Below are 23,483 nucleotides of genomic sequence, written 5' to 3'. Positions count from 1 at the left end.
CATCAGCGGCAGGTGACTCCAATGATCCCACATCATGTTATGTAATGTAATGTGCGCTGATTAAGGCGGTTACGTTCCTGTATAATGAGCTGCAGCTGATCAGAAGCTGCTGTGGCTCTGATTATCCTGTTAGCAGAGAGAGAGAGAGAGAGAGAGAGAGAGAGAGAGAGAGTTAGGGTGGAGGGGGAGGCGGAGGCGGAAGGGGGTCAAACAGAGGATCCATTGAGGATGTGACAGGATGGGGACAAGTCGGGGGCCCATGTGTGCACCGGCCCAGAACAAGAGGAAGGAACCGACATGAGGAGGGGTTGGAGCAGCATTTTGGGTGGGCACGGGAAGAGGGGACGGGTGTGGAGCCCAGAGAGAGCAAAAAAAAAAAAAATTTGAGAAAAAGAGAGAGTCACCAGAGTGACAAAGGAAGATGAATAAGGGGATTGTTCTCACATTTGACTGATTTTAAAAGACAGAGAAAGAGTGGGGGGAATAAAGAGCAAACAACTTTTGGGGTGATTTTGAGAAACTCCTCTTCCAGAAGTACAAAAAAAAAAAAAAAAAAAAGTCCTAAACTGCTTAGTGTCAGGTACTTGCATCCATATATGAAATAAATGCAGTCTGTTTATGCGTGATATAATAAAACATTGCACATAGAGAAATACAACACAACAAGCTGTATAGCTGAGCTGTTTTAGATTTTGTTTTACTGATGTGTTCAACTGAATGTTCACAGATTTCCTTAATTGACCAGTAAAACAAAAGCTCTGTTTTTGATAAAGTAAGAATCCCAATGAAACCAGTAAGAACTTTATATGGAAGCAGACTCAAACTTTGGAAATGCTCTCTTTGGAAATTTTTATTAGAAAAATGAACTTTCTCCAGCATTCAGACTTTGCCTTCTGCAGACTGAACATCCACCAAGAAGTTCACTGCTCTCGAGTTTGATCTCAAAACCAGCACTTCTTCACAGTGAGGTCAGCAGGTTTCGTTCAGTAATTCAATATTTAGAGTTTGTGCTGAAAGTCAAGTGATGGTGGTTATTGGATGGCAAATTTTACCGAAGTTTGAAGTGAGCTAGAGGATATAATAAACTAAAATGAGAAATGTATTTAATGAAAGAAATTCAATTGTGAGGGTCTCAACCTACAAACTTTTTTACTTACTAAAGATCTGTTTGTTAAAAGTGATAATAGATGTCTTCCAACCACGGAAAAAGTAAAAAAAATAAATAAATAAAAAGCGACTACTCAACCAAACTAAAAACTGTGAAACATGCTTAGTTCTAAATGGCCTAAAACAAATAAAGAACTGTCTGTAAAATGTAGGAAACAAGCAGAATATTGAGTTTTTCATGATGATTTCTTGTTTTTTTGATAAAAAGAAAAATCAAATTCAAAGCGATTCAAATTTCTTGTTTTTGTTGTGGAGCAACAGGAAGTGGCTTATTGCTAATTAATCTGTCTGTTGGCCAGCTCCATCTCTCAGATTCACCGCCAGCTCTCCATTACTGTACAAAACAGAATTGTGTGTGTGTGTTCGAGGATGTGAAAAAGCAGACTTCTTTTGTTCCTCTCTGCCTCTAAAAATTAGACTACACTCCAATAGTTTGATGTAATAAATTGTCGACAGGAACATGTCAAACCCAAAAACCACAACAAGATGATAGAAATGTTATAAAAGGTGGTACTTCTTTTTGTCTACACTGCTCGATTTGTATTAAAGTCAGGGTTCTCAGCTCTTTTTCCCAGCTATGTTATCCATTCAATTATTTACGAAGGACTTCAACAGCAAAAACATTTCAATCTACCCACCAAAATACTCCAGCTAACTCACAAATTGGAGTACATTTACCACATCAGAAAGCTTTGACTTGCAATGTAGTTAACGTAATCAGTATTACATAAGTTAGCTGAGGTTTTGCTGAGAAACCTGAACACGGTCGTGCAAATGTACCAGAGAAAATTCAGTTTAAATCCCATTAGTTTCAACCTTGAAAAACAATAAATAGTGAAATGGGTTCATTCTTCACATGCCTCTGCAGTGTATTTATTTCAGATGTGAGTCTATAAATAACCCGATTTCATCCTAATTATTGTGATTTAGGGCAGTCCGTCTCAATCTGTAGGTCACAATAGCAACATAAATCGGAAGGGTCATGAGCAAGGGCAAGGACGGGAAGATTAAATGTTTCTGCTTCTGTTTCTAGATTTATTTTTTGGCTTTTTATGCCTTTTATTTAGGGATAGGACAGTGGATAGAGTCAGAGACCGGAGAGAGAGGGAGTGGGTTACAACATGCAGGAAAGAGGCTACAGGTCAGATTCAAACCCGGGCCATATGTACTCGAGGATTAAGGCCTCTGTATATGGGGCGCGCACTAACCGCTAGGCTTCCAGCGCCCCAACACAGAAACTTATTATATTATATTTATATTTTTTTATTGTATACAATTGAATGGCTGACTTGACCACAACCCTCAGTCCTCTGCGAACTCTTAAAGCAGGTCGCAGGCAAGCAGAAACGTCCTGTGTTCAGAAATTAAGCCAGCCAGGGAGGGCAAAAGTTTCTTCGTTTTCCACTTGATGCGTGCTCCAAAACAGAAAAATCCCCATTAGGCCCCATATTAAAGGGCCAAATTCAAAAGCAGAAATGAAAATTTGCAGCCAGCTACAAAACATGGTTTTGGTCCCTTGAGCTAATTTCTCTATTCATATCAACTGCATGAGGTGAATTTATAACTCGTCTGTTTAAAGGCCTTCCAGTTAGGGGGTGCGGTTGCTTTTGATGTGGATTAAGCTGGCTCTCTGCTACACAACACTACAGCCGATTCAGGCCACATTTACACAACAACGATTTCATCCGAAGTGACATTTTGTTTCAAATATTGATGTTTGTTGTGGGGCCGTGCCCACAATAAGGATTAATTTGGGATTGGATTAACACAAATTGGATGAATTATTCTTCATTGAGTTAAAAGTTAGATTCACTTTAGGGTTACACAAACACACATGATCACCTAGAATCCGCGTTTCTCATCATCAGTAGTGCTGATTGAGGCGGGAGGAGGGGGTTTGCGTCCCTGAAGTACTGACAGGTTATTGAATATTTGAGGTCTGGCCAGCAGGGCTCGGCCTCTTCACGGCCCCACAGGGACTGTTTCAGCTACTCTGTCCAGATCAATCGTTATGATTAGAAGACGGCCTCATCAGTGTCCTTGTTTTACTGCTGTTCTTTATTGCTTCTCCAGTTTAGGATGCTGAAGGCCGAAAAGATAACTGGAAGGTCCCTAAAATCAAATAACTGACATTAGCCTCAAGTGACAAAGTATTTATTCTATTTTACAGCCTTTTGAATAAATGATAATACCTGTCCTATATATTGTGATTCGACTAACAACCCCATTAAAATAACCACATGTGCTGAAAGTTAAAAAGGGATTGCTTTTAGATATGAGCTACTCATATCTAATTTTAAAAAACAATCTTTGTTTTTCTTTAGACGATGTGAAGCCAAATCATTGTACTGAAAGGGGTCAGAGTATCTAAAAATGAGGTCAATATGTAAAGTGTAACTGTGAACAAAAGCTCAGTCTTCAGAGTGCTCTGAATATTTGGTTTCCATTGTTTTCTTCTTTTGGCATCAAGTTAATATTCCAAGCTATAAGCTAGTCAGTCTACGGTACTATGGGTAAACGCATGTACTAAACTCTCATTGGAAGAACTGTCAGGCTTTTCATGTAAGTTTTATATTATATTAAACATTTTTTAAACCCAGATCTGCCATGAGATAAATGAGAGAGAGAGAGATGACAGTGAGGGGCTATATTAAGGGTTATAATCATGGACTTTAAATATTAATGGACGGAGCCTGAGTGACGTCAGCCATCTGTTACTGCAGGGGGCTCCGGAGGCTCATCGGCTTCAGCCGCCATGCTGGAAATGCTTACTCAGCCTAACTTCCAGTCAACCTAACGACAGGCTGAGCGCTGGAGCTGAGGCAGGTTTCAAGCCTCTAGACGAACCGTTACATCACGCCTACTTATCAATCATGTCGGCTAACCGCCTAACTATGAATAACACGTATCGTTGTTAAAATCAATATAGAGCCGCTTAAAAAAAAAATCAGTCCCTGTACAGTGTGTGCCAGTGATGACAATAACTAATCAGACCTATTTAATTTTTTGTACCAGGCTGTAAACATGTTCATTTGTGCTGTAAAAACAGCTTTTTTGCCAGTCATGTGTATGTGACTTCCGGGGTTCCTGGAGCCAGCCTCAAGTGGTCACTCGAGGAACTGCAGGATTTTGCACTTCCACGTTGGCTTCATTTTTCAAGTTGCCACTTAGTTATAAAAAGAAAAACACAAGGCTTTATAAAACTTTGGAAGATGTCACACTTCTAAAATGAGTTAGAGAATAAAAATACAGAGCTGGAAATGAGCATGTTTGGTCCCCTTTAAGGTGTTTATTTCCATGTCAAGGCATCTTAATTGAGGGCGGACGAGACATGACTTTTCATTACAAACAAGGAGCTTCTTGGTTTCTCCATGTCAAGAAATTAGGAATTCTCCCTCAAGTCTGTTTAAGTCTGTGCTGGCTCCTCACTGCAACACTGTGCTCAAAATAACCTCTCTTACCTCTCTTACGTCATCCGCTTCTGTGGACCTGCTCGCTCACCCATCTTCTACTCTCTTCTCTCTCTCTCTCTCTCTCTCTCCACTCTCCCTCTTCTGTTTTAACTCCATGATTCATCCTTTTATCTCTTCAGAGACACGTAAGCTGCTCCTCTGCATTCTGAGAAATCTAAAGTGGAGAGGCACTATTTGTTTTCCCCATTTTGTTGGACACTACATCTTGCACTTACTGAAACCAAACAGCTCTTTCGCAATACCAACATATCAGATAGACATGGGTTTGAAGTTTAACCAAAAGATGTGCTTTTAAATTGACCTTTAATGTTAATATGTTACACAAAACAGAAAAAAACTGTCAGTCTCTAATGTCAGCTCAAGAGCTTTTTTCTTTTATTGGTGCAGGTTTTTTATTTAGAGCTGTAAGATGAATGCCTTTAAAAAGGCCTCATAGTGCTCCTCCCTCATCGCTCTTTCATGGACCCGTTCACCTCGCTTAATTTCTAACCCTCCTCCCTCTCTGTTGCTCTCTTTTGCACATCCATTTTTCATCAGCTCTGGTCCTGATGCAGCACTAACAGCCTCACAGTGGTAGGTGTTGTGTGTGTGTGTGTGTGTGTGTGTGTGTGTGTGTGTGTGTGTGTGTGTGTGTGTGTGTGTGTGTTGTGTGTGTGTGTGTGTGTGTGTGTGTGTGTGTGTGTGTGTGTGTGTGTGTGTGTATGTGTTGTGTGTGTGTGTGTGTGTATGTGTGTGTGCCATTGTGTGTGTGTGACTGTAGTGCTGGTGGGAGTCAGATCATTTGAAGGACAAACGGTGAATCATAGCTTTGGTGCAGCTGCTCTCCTGGTATACTCTTGTAGGACAGTGTAGCCGCCCTAATCTCTACAGCTGGGACGTCTGAGATTTACTGTATTGACCAAACACACGACTCGTATATCACAACCCCCGTCCCATAACAGTAAAAACCCAGTGACCTGAAAAACAGAGCACTTTTGGAAAGCACTTCATATGGACTATAGGTTTAGGTGGAATTTCAAAGAGCTTTTCCATTTTATGTTGCTTTATTTATCTAAACTTTAGTTCCATTTTTCTTCTACATTTATCTCAGAGGTGTATTTCTATGTTCATTTGTACCTACAGTATATATACATACTTAAAATCATAGCTTCAGTTTAGTATGATACAGTCGTGAAATGCAGCATATGTAAATGCATCAAGACAGCAAACTAACATTAGTAATAGCACTGATGGGGGGGGGGGGCATTACATTTCACAGCATTATGGCCTTTTAAACGTTTGACACATTGGGCATGATTATTTAAACACATAGCCTTTACATTCTCCTATGGAAAAGATCATTTGGATAATTTGTGCTGGATTTTTGAAGATGCAAAGCTTTTTCTTGGGAGTATTTATGTCTTGGTATTCCAACAATAAGATGAAGAAGAAAAGAGAAACCGATAACACTGCGCTCCTTCTCTGAAAAACTCTATACTCTACATTTTGGGTTGGATAATCTCCCATTGAAAGAGTATTTCACAAAGAACACACTTTAATTTGATATATTTATACCAAAAGTATCTGTGGAGGGTTCACTGACAATCTGTTGTTGAATTGCATTTACAGTATTATTCTAAAAGATCTGCTCCATGGAAGTTTGATTCTTCCTTCATGGTTATTTTAAGGCAACCTCAGGCACATACTGTATTACAGAAATGACTGACCAAAGAATATGTCGGGATAGAGCTGATACCAGACAAAACATTTCTAAAGATTTCCCTAAACATGTTTGTCGGAGAGTATGTGGAGTTGAAACAGAGTTCCCATCATGACTTTTTCTGTCCTATAAAGGAGCATTTGAAGTTATATGGCTTTAACCATATATGGGAGATTTGCTAATCTCTTTAACTAGTTACTTCCTGAAACAACATAACAGGTATGTGACGAGTCATGACTGACTGTAAGAAGTAAAAGTGCTTTCACCGCAAACCATGTACTGTGCTGTTTACTGAACCCTGCATTTGGCCTGTGTAAGTGGTTTCTTATGATGTGGCCTCATCGTTATTAGAAGCATGCACAGCGAATCAGGTGGTAAAGCTTTCCCCTTTTAGGCAAATAGAAGTGTTGTTTTAAATTGCAAACAAGTCTGTTTACTGCTTGTTTGACACAAAACTACCTCCAGCTACATGACAGTGTTTACCAGAGAGCCATCGCTGCCTGGACTTAAACAGGTTTAAGATCATCTGCATTATTTACACAGACATAACGACACCAAGTCTTTGTTCAGACTGCAGTCAAATCAGATCTCTTTTTCAAATAACTTCTCTCAGACGGACTGTCTGCTATATTGGCTGCAAGTGACCAAATTGCCGCACTATGTGCAGTGGTTGCTGTTTTGTGCACATATTTGGCGACTACCTGTATGTATTTCTGGGATGCAGCTTGCAGACAAACAGTGATCCTGTATTTCAAAATTAAAGAGTCAAGTTGTGCAGCAATCCTCCACAAACCTGATTTTGATGTTGCTGTTTGGTGTTGGGTTCAAGTGACACAAAAGACACTTTAAAATCTAAAGAAATCAGCCAGTGGATCTAAACTGACACACATCCTCTTCCAATCCTTTTAAAAACTGCCTCTGATTGTTTTATAGCAATAATTAAAATGTTTCTGTTTTCTGACAGGTTTTCCTGAATGAATAAGGATGCAATCTAAATGTGCCAAAAACATGTTTTGGCCCAGTCTGATCAAGGCCCATGACAACATGTGCTTGTCTCTAATTGAGCTATTCCCATTTTTAAATTAGATGATTGCATTAGCAGACTAGAAATCATATGCTGTTCCTGCTCTGGTAAGCAGGCAATTGAAAGTAATAAGACAAGGAGTCCGGCACTAAAGGGTTTCTTTTAACCCGGCAAGAAAACAGATTCCTGTTTAAGGCTGATTTATTTCACGTCTTTAACAGCGTTAAGATCAAAAGGCACAAAAAAGGCCTTGTATATTCTTAAATACATGTTTCTTTTGGTGACTTTCCACTTTTATTTGGTTGTATTTTGGAATTATTATCTTTGGAGTGTTTATGTCTTTATAGAGGGACAGGACAGTGGACAGTGTAAGAAATCAGGGAGAGAGAGAATGGAGAAGGACATGCGGAAAAGGAGCTTGGTTTGAACCCCGGCTGCAGTAATCATATTAGTTATCAAATGTAAAGCAGTCAGAATGAAGTTGTGTAAAATTCTTTCTGCACATAAAAACAATAACGTCTTAATGTTGCAACATTTTGGGAAAGTATACAACAATAGATTAATATCATGGGGATGACTCTGGAAACTGTTCTTCACATTGTTTGGATAGCCTAAAGTTGCCATGACTAATTTGACCCTCAGTGTTGTTTCTAAGGCAAAACTTAGATCAAGCCTTCAGACATTAGTAGAGCAATAGTCCAAGAGTAATTTGAGGCCTTAAACCATAAAAAAACAGTCTGGTTTAAGTGTCTTACTAATTAAATCCACATTTGTCCTCTACGCGTTTCAGAAACCCCCTCTAACTAGTCATCTTCTTTTCTCACATATGACTCTGGAGCTTGGACGCTTATCAGGGCTCAGAGATATTTAGAGATTCATGACAGGAGGGTCAGCAAAGGGAGTGTATTTGTTATTACAACCCAGTTAGAGAGCCAGGCCCCTGGGGTCAAACGCTGGCCAGTGTGGCCTGATTGTAATCGTGTCCTGGGGGGTCTTTTCCTGCGCCCAGGCTGCTGTTGTTGTTTGGCTCAGTTTGCTGTTTGAGTGTAGCAGCCGCACAGATGAAGGGATCGGGGTGATGAAAAACAGACAAATTGTGGGAGGTATAGAGACTTCGGGTTCAAGGGTTAGTGATGCTCTGATGTAGGTAGAGGAGGACAACTGGGTTTAGGTGTTGTCCTAAAATGGCAAGCAACAGGTGTGTGACTCTGTCTGGCAGCTGTCTCTTACACAGGGACACACACTTACATGAATCTTGTACTCATATATTCCTCTCCTGTTTTATGGTGAATCAAGTTTCCCTCCCTTCATATCAGGCTGATATCAGATACGTCATAAAGTCATGTAAACAGACTGATGTGGATCCAGGGCCTTAAAAGTAGCAGGCAACATAAATAAGATTCAATAACGTACATTTATTTAGTATCCGACATTATAGCCTTTTCTTTGAGTAGACATTGAAGGGTTGGCAGAAGCTTCCCTCCAGCATGATAATGTCTGTTGGTGAATATAAAACGATGGATTCCCATGTCTTTCCTTTGGAGGTCATCTCACTTTCCCTCCATAGTGGCATTATAAAGATAACTGTTACAGGTGAAATGGTTGAACAAGTGTGGGTTGGCTCAACATGATATTCATGTTCTCAAGAGAATGGATATTTTTACATTTTCACTTGTACATTACTTTTGGTTAAAAATCAAAATACCAGCGACATGAATACAAAACTCTCAGCCCCTCTGTTTTCTAATGGACAAATGTTATAATTTCAACAGGCTTATCTCAAAGTGTGAACATGGTAATCAGTAATAACTAATCTTAAGCATATAGCAAACTGGTGTTAGCATGTAGCTAGAATAATGGCATCACAAAGCTTCTAGCTTGACTGTAGACGACTGGACTCTCTGACTGGCCTGTCTAGGTGAAGACAACGACTCGTGCATATTCCACAGCTCACTTGATTTTTTCTTTTCAAATTTTCTCAACTGTCAAAGTATTTTTCTTTATTCATCATAAACGGCTGAGATGGGTTCTCCTGTGCTAGGTGGTAATCATTGTTAACTTTGCACGTATTAAACGTCGGCATATTGGCATTCTCCATGTAGGTAGCCTAAGCATTTTAGCATGCTCATTTTCTCATACAGAGAAAGCACAGCGGTCGCTAAGTAAATACAGCCAAGCGTGACTTTACTGTTGATTCTTTCAATTTTCAAGTCTCGTTGTGGCTTAATTTCAGCAATATCTCAAGAGTCATTATTTGTGACTAAAGTCTGGCTCATGTGCAGTATCTGATGTTTTCAAAACAAAACAAAGAAACTGTTGTTGGAAAAGGGGGTTTTTACATACTTGACATAAACTATCCAATCATTCACTAGTCAATTCAATTTTATAACTTATTGCAAGACAGTTTTTTAACTTTCAGACTAAATTCATAAATCCTGGCCGCTACACTTCTTGATAGAAACACACACATGAACACCCTACAGAGTTCAGAGTTGGTAAACTTAAAACTTGAGTGTGAGAGTTTGCTAGTGAAGAGACAGCAGATTTATATTAATGGATGCCTCTTTTTCCTGAGAGCTGAAAACAAGTCACATACATTCAGACCTGCTCTGTATAAAGACAACCACACAACTAGTTAAAGGAGAACACAGAACACAGATCAATCAGAAGATCATACACTTACGTTCCATCATGTTGAACATCTGTATTTCATCTGTATATAACATGCACATGTTTAAAATTATAACTGTGTGTAGCCTGCACAAATTAGCTAAGGACTCTTATTCTAAGGATTGAAGGTTATACTTACAATCTTTAAGATGATTATTTTGTAATCCAGGAGTATTTAGCAGACTTTTTTTTTTTTTAAACTGCACAAACACACACATACGCACTCAAAACACACACACACTCTTACAGAGGAGCAGGTACCCGGAGTCTGAGCACCTGAGCTGAGTTAAAGGATTGTGGAAACAGTGAGTGTGCTCTTCGGGGGTCTTGTCAGGCTTTGATCTTTGGTATGTTCTGAATGTGGGGGTCAGGGATAATAGATTGGGGGCTGGCAGGGGTGAGGAGACATGAAGGGAGAGGTAGGGGGGAGGCAGGGGGAGAGGGAGACAGACATGATATTCACATAGGTCCTTGAAACCTCCCGTTAGACATAGGTGAAATATTTATCGCAAAAAAAAAAAAAAGTTTTCGCATTGCGTTTCAAACCACTGAGAATATTTTAGTGGTGGAATTTGATCGATCTGGGTTCTTCAGCTGATAATAGGAAGTTTAGACTACTCTTTCTGAGGTGCTATTCGCAACATGCACCCCATAGCAGGAGATTTCCTCTGTCAAACAGGAAGGAAAGACATGACGTAAATGCTGCAGTGTAATGTGAACAACATTTCCAAGATGGTGGATGAGGCATCAGAGAGAAGACTTAATGAAGACAGTTTTGCCTCGGATGTATTCACAGTATCAATAAACGAGTGGAACAGGCAGGCAGAAAGAGTATCAAGAGTATCAAGCGACTTTGTTAGATATACGACGATTGAACATGATTTGCAGTTGTCACAGGATATAAGGGTCATAACCCTTGCCCACTCGCTCGCTGTGAATTCATCCTGGATATAAGACCAGCTGCGTTCACACATCCACCCACCCGACTTAAGATGGAAGTATTACCAGAGGGCTGGCTGGAAGAAAGTCTGGATAGAGTCAGGGGTGAAAATTTGGCAACTGCGTTTGAGTTTTGTGCATGTGTGAAAAAGCTATTGCTGAGTCAAAAAATATCTAAAAAAAAATTAAAATGAGCCTCAAGTTAAAGGCAGGGTTGGTAATTTTCTAAAACTAGAATGATTTTGAGAGTAGCATTCCCTCAGTGCTCCGTCTGAACCCACCCCCTCCCCTCTGTGCCCCCCTTAAAAGCCACGCCCCCTCACTTACACGCACAAGCGCCATTGGTCCAGGAGCGGAGCTCAGCTCACGCTTTGAGTGTGGGCTCGTGCATGCATGGGGTAGAGAACGAGCAGGGAGACAGGGAGGCGTCTGATTGGTTCATAAAAATGGCACCTCGTGCAAACATTGGTCGAAGTGTTTACATGCTTACAACTGCTACAGATGACAGATTTTCTTTGTTCCTTTTTCAGAGCTCATGAGTTATTAATGTCTGTCAGGACCTAAAGACAATTTCAACCAAACTCTTTAAAAAGTTTATCTGGAGAAAATGATCAACCCTACCTAAGGGCTACTTCCCTGGGGCTAAAATTATTGCCCTCTCTCTCTCTCTCTCTCTCTCTCTCTCCTCATTCTTGCTCTCTGTTTCTCATCTCCTCTCTCTTTCTATCTGCACATCTCTAGTTTTACCTCCTCTCACTCCTCCTCCCCTCAGCGTGTATCTGTCCTCGCTCCGTTCTCCCAGTCACCTCCACCACATAGCCGTCCTTACTCCTTTCGTCTGCTCAGAGACTTTTTCCACACCTCAGAGGTCAGGGGTCGCCAGGCTAACTGTCACGGACAAACTACGACCCCACAGAGAGTCTTTAAGCCTGTTATCTCCTACTGCGACTCTGCTTGTGTGTGTGTGTGTGTATGTGTTCATTTGGGAATCATCATGAGGTTGCTGGGGTTCATAAACCACATCTCATTTGCTGAAACGTATTGTACTTCTTATCTTAACTCCTCAAGAAGAAAAAGTTGGGCTAAATTTGAATTTCGCTTTCTCACTCTTTCACAATTTTTTGTACATGAGCTCCTTAATCATTTTCCCACACAGGCTTAGGATGCTTTGAACTATTCCTACAGCCATTTTAATAACAAAATAAAGCCAAGGCTCCTCTGTTTAACTGGAGTGAATGTGATTTGAATTAAGGTCAACAAATGGTTGATTCAGCCCCTTGCGCCCCCCCCTATTGCAGGACTGAGACCTGAGTTTGAGATGTAATTTACCAGCTGCGTCACCCTCTTCTCTTCCATTAGCCCCCCTCCTCCTGCGCTCTTTGTTTGGTTAAAGGGATATAAATCTCCTCTGCCGGCTTTTGTGGAGAGATTTAGGAGACAGAGGGCTGTCTCTCGCTCTCGGAGCCACTGAGTGTAAAAGTGCCAAGAAGTAAACGAAAGAGGCAGATAAGAGGAAATCAGACTCAACGTTGAATGTAGGATAAAAGTGAAAGCAGAAAGATTGCTAAAGTATAAGAGAACAGATCATAGAGATCGTAGTGAGAGCAAACTAATCTCCCGTCCGGAGCTGATCCTGAAGACGTTTGTTCATGTACAATCAGAAAGGAAGGATTTAACGTATCTCATGTCTTTTGATTGCACAAAGTAGACTCACTATTTAGACTGTGATGTACAGTATGTTTTTTGTCATGAAAGGAGCCCCAAAGACTGTTAAACAGCTTGACCTCCCGTAGTGGCAGCTATCACTTTGTTTGGGTTTGTTCAGTTTAAAACCCGTCTCTAAAGTTTTCTTTTTAAAGAGATATTGGGGCTGAGCTTGTCATGTTAAGGTGTTAAACATTCAGCTCTGTGTTATAGAAACAGACGAGTTTTAATGTGTGGGCAATTTACTGATACTTGATCCTTGCTGTGTTTTTATATTTCAGTAACACAGCTTAAAGTGCTACTAAACCAATTCCATGAATACGCGAGAAAACACTCAAGGTTTATAGTTTGATCCTCCTGCACAAGACGAACGGTAGATCTCTCCATTACATATAGTTCTGTTGAATTTGGGAGCCAAAAAGCTGTGAGGCATTACGTTTTGTTAAGATAAAATTAGTATAACAAATATACATTTTCACTGAGCTGTCTGCGGATCTGGTGTTTTTCATATATACATTTTCCTCCAGCCTCATCGTTATTACTCTCTTCCATTGATCTTAAAGTATCTGTCCTGTGTAGTAGCGTTAGCAGAGAACAGTATTTTTAACAGCCAGAAGAAGGCGTGGTATTTTTTTTTTTTTATTTTTTTTTTACGGGGGTCAGAGGGGGCTTGCGAGGCATCTTTGGGACAGTGGTGGTGAAAGGGTGACCATTTGGAGGAGGTGGGCTGAAATAAGAGTGCAGAGTCAGGTGTTGGAAGGGATCTGAAGAATTTAGGAGAAGAGGGCATGGAATGTTGGGAATGCTAGTCATGAGGTGGACAAGGGGAGGGCGGGTCGCTGCAGGTCTGGAGGTCAGCTGATGGCTCGCACACCAAAAACTGATCAGAAGTCCTGATGGCTTTAAAAGAACATGACGGGACCCTCGTGGGTGTGGCCGTAATGGCTCCCAGTGTGCAATGTTTTGACCCGAAGAATATGTCACAATTTAAGGGATAGTCTTATCAAATTTGACAAATCACATCTCTAATGTTGTACATTTTGTGAAACAGCCTTAAGAGTTCAATCAAACCAGTTCTTCAATCCCTTTTAGTCTTCCTATAATTTGACAGTATAATGCAAGCTATGCAATAAGAGTTTGCATTACATGATCAGCTCATTCTCAAATTCTTTGGAAATGGCCTCCAGTACTTTACATTTTGGAGGGGGGATGAGCTTATGTGGTGGTCACGTCGGTATGCACTTAGTTCCTTGGTAGATCAAGCTGTTCAATAACAGCATCATGATCACTTAAAGAACCGTATCGAGCATTATCCACCGACCATCTTATCAATTTCTGTTTCCTGAGTTGGTACACTTAAAAAGCAACAAAGATGGGCATAGGGTTGTATAATGGTTTCTTGTTTTAAGACATACGATTTCAACTACATCCAGTTATGACCACAATTTTATCTAAGCCACCTCGTTTCAAGTGTTTTGGCAGATCAGTGGCCTATGTGTAAAAATGACTAAAGAAAGGTATTTGGACTAAAATATAGCTGCCTAAATATAAAAACTAAAGGGTAAAAGCTAGTGTGTGTTTGGTCATCCAATTTGAGGACATTTGGGCTTTTACTTTATTTCAACATAATTGATTGTTTTGAAAACTAAGCAGACATTTTAAAGATAAAGACAATTAGTCAGTTCTGTCAAATTAGTGGTAGACCTGCATTAACAGGTCAAAAAGTTTAAATCTGTAGCGTTTAAGAACCAAAAATATTTCTGGGATTTTTTAATTAATACAATTAAACTTCAACTTAGCATCAAAAAGGCATTTTGTTTCATCTTTATCAGTGGGCACCTCCCACTGTTGTGGTGCTGGATTCAGACTTTAGAACAGTCCTCCTCACTCTGATCACTGCTCCTCCCTCTAGCCAGCTCTCCCTTTCTTTTTCTCATCCTTCAGTTTTTCCCTCCAACCTGTCCCGGGCAGAGTGTCTCCTCTGTGGTGTCACTTTTCAGGGCTTTCCTGGAGGAGTTTGGGGCTGTTGGGACTGGAGCCTGAGTCGTCCATTAGTTAGATTAGCAGCTCCGTGGGGAGGCTCTGGTTCCCTCTCTCCTGGCCGGGACAGACAAAGCTCTGACCTGGCTGCTATTGTACAGCTGTCAGGTAGACCAGGTAGCTTCTGATAAGGTGCTGGGAGTCTAGCTGTGTGTTGCTGACTTGTGTAACACACTTCTAAGTCTGTGATGGAAAAAAACACTCATTTCATTGTAGGATTTCTGTCTACCTCAAGGTTTAACCTGCTAACAAAACCAGCTGACTGATCCAGGAAAGAATGATTTTAATGATGTGTTGTGAATGTGACCTGATGTGAATTTACCATTTTTGGTCTTTGTCTTGATGTATTTGTCTTTTAACAATAGATTTTATCATCTGATAATAAAAACTATTTAAGGATGAGTAAGCAGTGGCAGCAAGCACACCATATAAGGAACCAACAGCAGTCTGGCTGGATGATATACCGATAATAAAACATGATGGTCGGTTGAGATAAAGGCAAATGGTTGTTGCATTATTTTAAAAAAAAAAACTTTAAAGAGTGTACAACTTGCAATAAGTTGGACATTTTAAAAATGTTTTGCTTTTTACACAAGACTTTGAAGAGAAAACAGATCAGCACTAATCTTGGGCTACTGTAGCTTCACATAAACCTGGAAACAGGCAAACCGACTAAGCAGAGTGCAACATTCAAAGAATACTTCTATCAAAATCTTGAAAGCTCTCTAAAAATTTAAGCTGCAACTATCGGTGTAATTTAGATGAAGCCAGTTAAAAAGTGCACAAATCTGCAGTTCCTTGAGTGTCCACTTGAGGCTGGTTCCTGAAACCTAGGAATCCCCTTCATATTAAAATTCCCAGCAGAAATAAATATGTTTACAGCCTAGTAAAAGACATTTTTTGTTTTATTGTAGAAACACTTTAGCTTATTATATCGTTGGTACACACTGTGCTTGGGGGGATTTTGTTTTATAACTAATCTGTTTTTATTAAAGAGCAGTACACACATAATTAGGGGTGTGGCTCTTTTGATAAACAGGAAGTCGGAGGTGGTTGCCAGCAGGTTTAAGACCTGCCTAAACTCCACCCTTTTGTCTGTTTATAGAGTGCAAGTTAGTTTGAGGGTGCGTTAACACTGGCCATCCGTACCGTGCCCAAGCATGCTTCAACCCTAAAGTCCAGTTCATTTGGCCAGTGTGACCGCTCCGTATCGTGCTCAGGCACGGTACACTTCCTTGGCTTTGGCACACTTCGGAGAGGTGTGCTTCGGCACGGTACACTTCATGCACGAGCACAAGCACGCGGGTACACAACGCTGACAGCCTTCATTCTGGAGAAATCCAGAGTTTCATGGCTGTATCTGACTAAAATGACACAATATAAGACACAAAGTAGCCGTCATGTTCTCTGTGTTGTTCTCCGATGTGCGGCCGCGGACTCGGCGCGTCTATTTATTTATTTTTATTTATCTATGGCTGTGTCTGATTAAAATGGCTTAAAATAAGCCACAAAGTCAGTGAAGTAGCTGTAATGTTCAGACGTGGACTCGACTACGCGTCCCTTTTTCTCTCTCTCTCTCTCTCGTCCGCCTGTTTGTAAACTGAGCACTCTTCATAATAACATAAAGCATGCATGCGTTGTATTACGACGTTATACAAGAGGTAATCGTGCTTAGGCACGGTTAGTCCTGGCCAGTGTGACCGCGGGCCGTGCCGGTCAGTGTGGGAATGGCACAGCGGGGGGCCAATCACGCTTGAGTACGGCACGGATGGCCAGTGTGACCGCCCCCTAAGGCAGCATTTCCAAAATGGCGACCGCCCTCTTTCTGCTAAAAAATTCCTCTTCAGCTGTGTACATTTTGGCAGTTATTTCAGATTTAGTCTTCGTCTTTAGATGAGTAGTGAGTTAGTAGTCATTTTTACTCGTTATAGTTTTAATCTAGTTTAAGTCGACGACAACTCCAAACATTTTAGTCCATTTTAGTTTTCAAATAGTCATACATTGTAATTTCAGTCAAAATGTTTTCTCGCTACAGTAAGCTAAACTCACATACTGCTGCTAATGACTTATTGGTTTATGCACTTTAAGGTGAAGAAAGACAGATTAGTGAGTGAGGCTTACTGTTCCTGATAAGCAAGGCTAATTGCCCACTGAGTAGCACAAGCTCAATAGAATAAGTTGTCTTGAAGATACTAGAGATGTATCAGTCTTTCAATCAATTCGTTGTGGTGAATACTAGTGTTTCTCATAATGTCAAACTATTCATTCAAAAGTAAACTGAGTCTTTTTTTCTTAATGAAAAATATTATTCTATAATTAATAAATTCTTCTTGTCTTGACTTAAATTCTTCTTGTCTTTTTCAGCCTTTGGCGAAAAATGGACAGATCTCCAGCATGAGCAGCCTGAACGGACACTCAGAGGACAACACACTGGCAGAAGGTGTGTGTACATAAGTGTGTGTGTGTGTGTGTGTGTGTGTGAGGGTGTCTCCCCCATCGATACTGTTTATTTACAGTGTGTGACTTTCGGGGATGTTCCTGTGGTCTGTGGGGTTATTGGCAGCAGCTATATTTGTGTGTGTTTGTGTCTGGGATTTTGTACTGTTTCTTCAGCAGTGGCAAAAAGTAAGCTTGTTTGTGTGAGGTCAGATTTCAGTGTGTGTGTGTGTGTGTGTGTGTGTGTGTGTGTGTGTGTGTGTGTGTGTGTGTGTGTGTGTGTGTGTGTGTGTGTCTGTGTGTGTGTGTGTGTGTGTGTGTGTGTGCGCGCATATTTGTGTTTGCAGATGTCTTCATGCCTCTGCAAAATCTTCTTGATCCCTAACTAATCCTTTTGTCAACACATAGGGGACACCTACATGAGCTTTTTTTTTTTCTTCGCTTTTTTTCGCATAGAAACCACATACACACTCACACACAAACGCACACACCCACAGTACCTCACTATGCATTAAAACGACAAATGTTTGCAAAAATATTCTTTCACAGACAAACACACATTTATGCTAATGTAAATCATCTGGCATCTTTAGGCCATAAAGATTTAAGAAGATTTTGAGGTCAGATTACACACTTGTGTGTGAGCACTTTTAAAAAAAAAAGTCCAATAAATGTGTCAAAACATTCAAGAAATACAGAGTTTTCTTATTAACAGTTTTTAGTTTCTGACCTGCTGATGTCTTTGCAAAGAGCGCTAGAAATTACTAGAAGCCAAAAAAAAAAAACCCAGAACTTACTTTACTAACTGATTAATACATTCTTAGTGGGTTAAATATCTAAAGAAGACTGCCTGTGGCCACATGGAAAAGAAAACAATGAACATTTTTTAATGTGAGATAATCATTAACCAGTAATAGACTGGTCTAAAATTGATTTTTGCCACTTAATTTACCATGAGCTCCAACCTGCTTTGTCCAACCTCTATCCAAAGTGTGTTTATTTATTGTCTTTGCTATTTCTATCGTGTCCCCCTCAATCTGGGAGGGCCGCAGGGGCCTGTATGCCCTCCCTAAATATTTAGTAGGCCATGACCCGGGCCCCCGAACAAAGCAACCTGCACACATCATAATATGTTATGGCCCAGGAGAAGGGGTAACCCTATACTACATAAAACAGAGAGATATGTCACATACCACTCTGTCAAATAACCTATTTAATAAGCTATTTAATGAAGCGATTCTGTCCGTTTATAGAGAAACCTAATACCCTCTTCAGAGCACAGATACAGAGAGTATGATATGATGTGGCCGAGCAGTGCAGAGTAATTTGGATGTTACAATTGTTGCTTCTGTGGACATGTACTGTAAGTTAATTAGTAACATGGAACAATATAGACCAGAAAAGACTGGAACAACATATCGAGCATGTCAGGAATGCCTAGATCTTGTGCACCGATGCATACACAAAAAGACGCTGCAGACCATTTGTTATTATGTACATGAAACTAAGTTTTATTGTGTTCAAATTAGGTATAATCAAAACAATCAAAGGCAATAGAGGCAGAGGTTGCGTGCAGGTTTTTCTGTCAGTCCATGACCACTTGTGATAAGCCTGATTTGTTGCTAAACATGTTAACAGGATGCTCTCTTTGAAATTAGATTTTGTGTGGCTTTTACATGAAGAACCCAGCAAGCAGCCTGCTGTTTGTGACTCCTTGTGACTCCTCTGTTCCTTATACTTACTCAATGTGAAAAGAAGGGCTAAAGTTTTTTTCCCCACATATTTCAAATGTAAAATAAATCTGAAAACAAAAACAAAAAGCCAAGTTTATTTGTAAAGCACATTTCAGCAACAAGGCGATTCAAAGTGCTTCAAAAGAACAACAAAAGAAAGAAAAGAAACAACCAAATATTAAAAGAACACTAGGGCTTTCACACACGCAGAAAACAACTGAAAAGACTCAGGATATTTCCAGGAGGAGCTGTATGTGTGAAGACAAATAGCCACATTTTTCACTCAGACTTCACATCAGTTTCTCCTTCCACAACCCTAGATTTTTTTCCGCAGCAAGTCTGAGTGAGCTGATGTGAGAGCGCAGCAGGATTTTCACCGGAGAAATCACCTTGAGCCTATAGGAAGGGGAGTGACGTTTAAATACTGTGACTGAGTGTATACACGCGACCGCTACGATCTCCGTGCACGTAATCAAACAGCTTCATTACAATTTTCTGTTCGTCAGTATGTTGTTCTTTGCTCTTTTGTTGTTTTTGTGATTCCGTTGAACTACATGTAGCCTCGATATAAAGGTAAATATTCCCATTATAGCGTCACAAAGTGGACTCTGTTGCTTCGTTCGCTACTTCCGCGTTCTTTTTTTTACGTCACGTCTTACCTCGGGAGAGACCCCCGCACCCACTCCTGCATATGTGATCAGCCAGGTGAGGAGAATCTGTGGAGCAGTCCTCCTGAAATGATCTAGATATTTTCAGGACTGAATATGTGAAAACGGCTTAACACTGTCAAAAAAAAGCAGCTCTGGTCAATAAGAGGAGCCATTTATGTGATGTTCTTTGTATTCCAGTGTTCACTCTTCCCAACTAAATAAAAAACTTCTGTGATTCCAAAAGGCTGCAGCATTTGATCCAAGCTGAAAAGTTGATCTGGAAAGTTTGAACAGACTTTCAAATGAGGCAAGCAGCTCACCAATATCACCCTCAGAGAACCTGAGAGGACTAAAAACAAAGTGAATCCACAGAAGTTGTGAAATAACTTCAAGGCTGTACAGTCTAAAGCCATGCAGGGGAGTGAAAGGAAGGAAGGTAGACAATGATGGGGAAAAAAAGAGAGCGACAGATAGTGGAGTGGAAGGTATGGAGGGGTTTCACATCCCAGCGCTTCTCTACCTCTTGTGTAGCCTGATAATGACAGCAGTGCATTGTGGGAGACAGGAAGAGGAGCGGAATCTCTCTGATAACAGATGAAAAACAACAGAAGGCAGGCTGCAGATCAAAAGACTGACTCATGAGCAAACAGACACGTGTGCACGGCTAACACACACAAACACACAACCATAATCTCTCTCTATCAGGTATAGCAGAGTGTTTATAGTTTGAGGAGCAGCTACGCCTCACCCCAAACACATTACACACTAGCCAGAAAAACATGTTGTTTAAGGTAACTCACTACCAATCCTAAAACAGAAATACCTGTTTTCATTTTTTATAACTTGACACAAATGAAAAGATATTGGATAAAAGTGATCATACCAGGCTCTGTTGAAGACTTGTATGGTCATTGTTAGTGTCAGCGGCTCAAAGTATAGTTTGACTGTATGAAAGCAAAGAGCGAGTGTATACATTACAGAAAAAATATCCAACTCTATCATGGAATTTTTAATTGGATTTTTTTTTCAGAAGTATTTGTTTAAATCAGCATCAAACTATGAGGATGGTGAGGAGTTACATTTTCCATTTGGTCCGTCAGAACTTTGACAGCTTTGTGAACACAAACAATGAGTCTGCTGGTTCACACGAGGTGACCCTGGCTTGGAAACGGGACATGACAGTTGTATTTTGTCTTTTAAAAACATCTGATTATGATGGATGGACACAAAAAATAGGGTACATAAGGAGAAGGCAGTGCTTAAAATGCGGAATAAAAAGCTTAAAGTTGTTTCTCCTTTCTTATTATTTGATATGGTGTTGGTCGTAAAAAGGGGAAATGTGTTTTTTCCGCTTCTGGTTTCATGTTGGCAGGCCCTCAATTTTGACTTAAACATGGGTAACAAACTGGCTGAAGTCATGTTAAATTGCATTTTTAAAATATATTTATTTGCTCAAAAATGTAAAGCGAGAGCTAGGAAGAGATGAAATAGATAAGGATAAAGAAAGAGAAAACTAGTGTGCGCACATACAGGTGCAGGACAAGAAATGCACTAACTACAGAAAAGAGGGAAAAAGGTCTGCACACAGTTCAGCTCCCCATGGGGCATATTATTTAAACAGGGCAGCGTTTTGATCTACGAGATCTTCCTCAGGTGTAGGTCTTTCCTCTAAATGGTATTGTTAACTACAGGGATTCATTAAATGCTTCGATATGTTTGCTTATTGGATGTCAATAATGACCTGACCTTGAAAAATGTAATTAATATGGTTACAAATATGTTAACACTAAGGATACTACATTGTTCTTTATGTAACAGCATTTGAGCTACTTTTCTCAAAATATTTCTTTTTGTATATAGCATTGAAGAATATGTTCTAACCTGGCTAACCTTTGTACGGCTCTTCTTATTAGTGACCTTTAGCTCACAAGAGTAGTCAAGTTCTCAGTGTGGAACGTGCATAGAAGCCTGCATGTTACAATTCACTTGCATGTGTGTTTGGGTTGCTCGTTTCAGGGGTGTGGGTACACGGGGGTGCCGCGAGAGCCCAAAGACTGACATCATAGCTGATGTAATTCACTGGCTGCAGCGCTGATGGTCCCTCCCAGATGGCTCACAGGCTCAGAAAGAGGACAGAAGAAGTTTTCTGGAAGACTTTAGCGAGGAAGAATGCTGACTGTGTGAGTGTGTTCATGTGTTCACATCAGTTTGTGTTTATTTGTAGGACAGCTGGACATTGTTCTGGTCAAATGCTGCTAGCCGGTTATTCCCTCTTATACAAGGGGCCAATGGGTGGGGATCACCTTATTAAATCAAGTCATTGAATTAATTTATTGAGTATGTTTACGAGTCAGATACTGTTAGTTGTCTGTTCCGAAGGCTGAGGAAAGAGTGTTGACCTTTTAGACTTTCAGTCTCATAATGCTTTCATTGATTAGGTTATCAGTAACATCTGTGCCAGTGTTGAATCATGTTTAACTGTAACATGAGAAACTGGATCCCCCTTTTTCAGCTTAGGATAGAAGCCAATGTCATGGGACTTGTGATGGAAAACTAGCATTATTTTGACATATAATTTATACTGCCATTCAGGAAAAAAGAAATAGTATAGTATATATTTACCAAAAAAGAAAGAAAGTAGCAGATTTCCAACACAGGTTTGTGCGACTGTGACAGTCCAAGTATGTTAGAAAGTGAGACATTACTGTATTCCAGGTTTTTCATGAGTTGTAAGAGATGATTCCCTACCACGGTCACTCACGCTACAATTTTATTTCTTTTTGGTCACAGGTGTTAAGTTTTACGAGGTGAGCCTAATGCGGCCTTTTTTTCTTTTTTTTTACTGTACGTGCATGTGTGTTTATGTGTGTGTGGTCATGATTTCATTCCAGGATGGACTTACTTAGGCTTGGCTCGGGGGACGTTCATTGTCGTGTTGCCAAAACGTTCATCATGCTTGAGGAAGGGACCTCTCCCTTCACTTAAGCTCCGTCTGATCTCTGCCAATGAAGCATTACGTCGTACGGTCTTCATAACACAAAACAGATGCCTGGATTTTCACTCGTGTTCCAGCTGACAATACTCATTACAGGCAACTTTTCCTGATAGGATGTACTATTACTGCTATTGTCCCTGGTCTGTTTGTACTGCATTACAAATATGCTGATCCATCTACTTCCCTGCAGATGTAAGAAGGATTTCTCCTGCTCGGACAAAGGAAGTGATCCCAGAGGAAAGTGTTAGCAGGGCAGAGTTTTGAGATTAGAGTGCTTAAAAGGGCCCTCAGCCCCTCAAGATCCATCAGTGTCCAATCTGTAGTCCAATTATATTCATCTGCATGTTTTATTTAGTTGTTTGTTATAGAGTGAGTGAGGACTCGCATCAGGATAGACTTTTAGGAAGCGGCCATTTATCATGCCTGTCTCAACTTCAAGGCTTATTAGACAGGATGCATTCATTCCTCCTGCTCAAATACAATGTGCAATGTTTTGCTGGTAACAGAAGCAGCCTAAACAAAGTTTAGATGTTTCACTGAAGCTCTAGTACGCTGTGGCGTTCTCTAAATGAACTCTCTTTCCTCACTGCAGCCATCAATTTGTCCCATAAAACTTTTGAAACACACCACAAAGACATCACAGTCACTCTCCCTCAACAAATCCCCTCCACAGCTTGAGAATTCACTCATTTTTTTATGTCATGTTTTTACCTTTTATTCCCTACTGTCTCGTGTTAACTTTTAAAAAAAACAAAAACAGTGTAAAAAGCATGATCATTGTCGTGACACCGAACACAAGTGCGCTTCTTGGTTCTGGAGTAACAAACCAAGCTAACATGCAGATATGTTTAGTGTGTTAGCGTGTTCAAATGAACTATGAAGTAAGTAAGAATGTGACTTTAAGGTGATAGTGACGCTGGATAAAAGTGCAGCGATACTCAAACTTATTAAGA

The 23,483-nt window shown here is 40.3% G+C and overlaps 1 protein-coding gene across 1 annotated transcript in view; it reads left to right on the top strand.

Moving 5' to 3' along the window:
* akap12b (A kinase (PRKA) anchor protein 12b) overlaps positions 1–23,483 on the top strand; it is a 45,665-nt gene that overhangs the window by 4,561 nt on the left and 17,621 nt on the right. Inside the window, exon 2 of the mRNA XM_061051989.1 lies at positions 17,081–17,156. Within this exon, the coding sequence (XP_060907972.1) occupies positions 17,081–17,156 (76 nt within the window). The remainder of the gene's footprint in view (positions 1–17,080; positions 17,157–23,483) is intronic.

The sequence above is a fragment of the Labrus mixtus genome, chromosome 12 (genome assembly GCF_963584025.1).
Source record: "Labrus mixtus chromosome 12, fLabMix1.1, whole genome shotgun sequence".
NCBI classification, from domain to species: domain Eukaryota; kingdom Metazoa; phylum Chordata; class Actinopteri; order Labriformes; family Labridae; genus Labrus; species Labrus mixtus.
The sequence above is the reverse complement of the archived record's forward strand: the minus strand, read 5'-3'. Positions and strand labels throughout refer to the sequence as shown.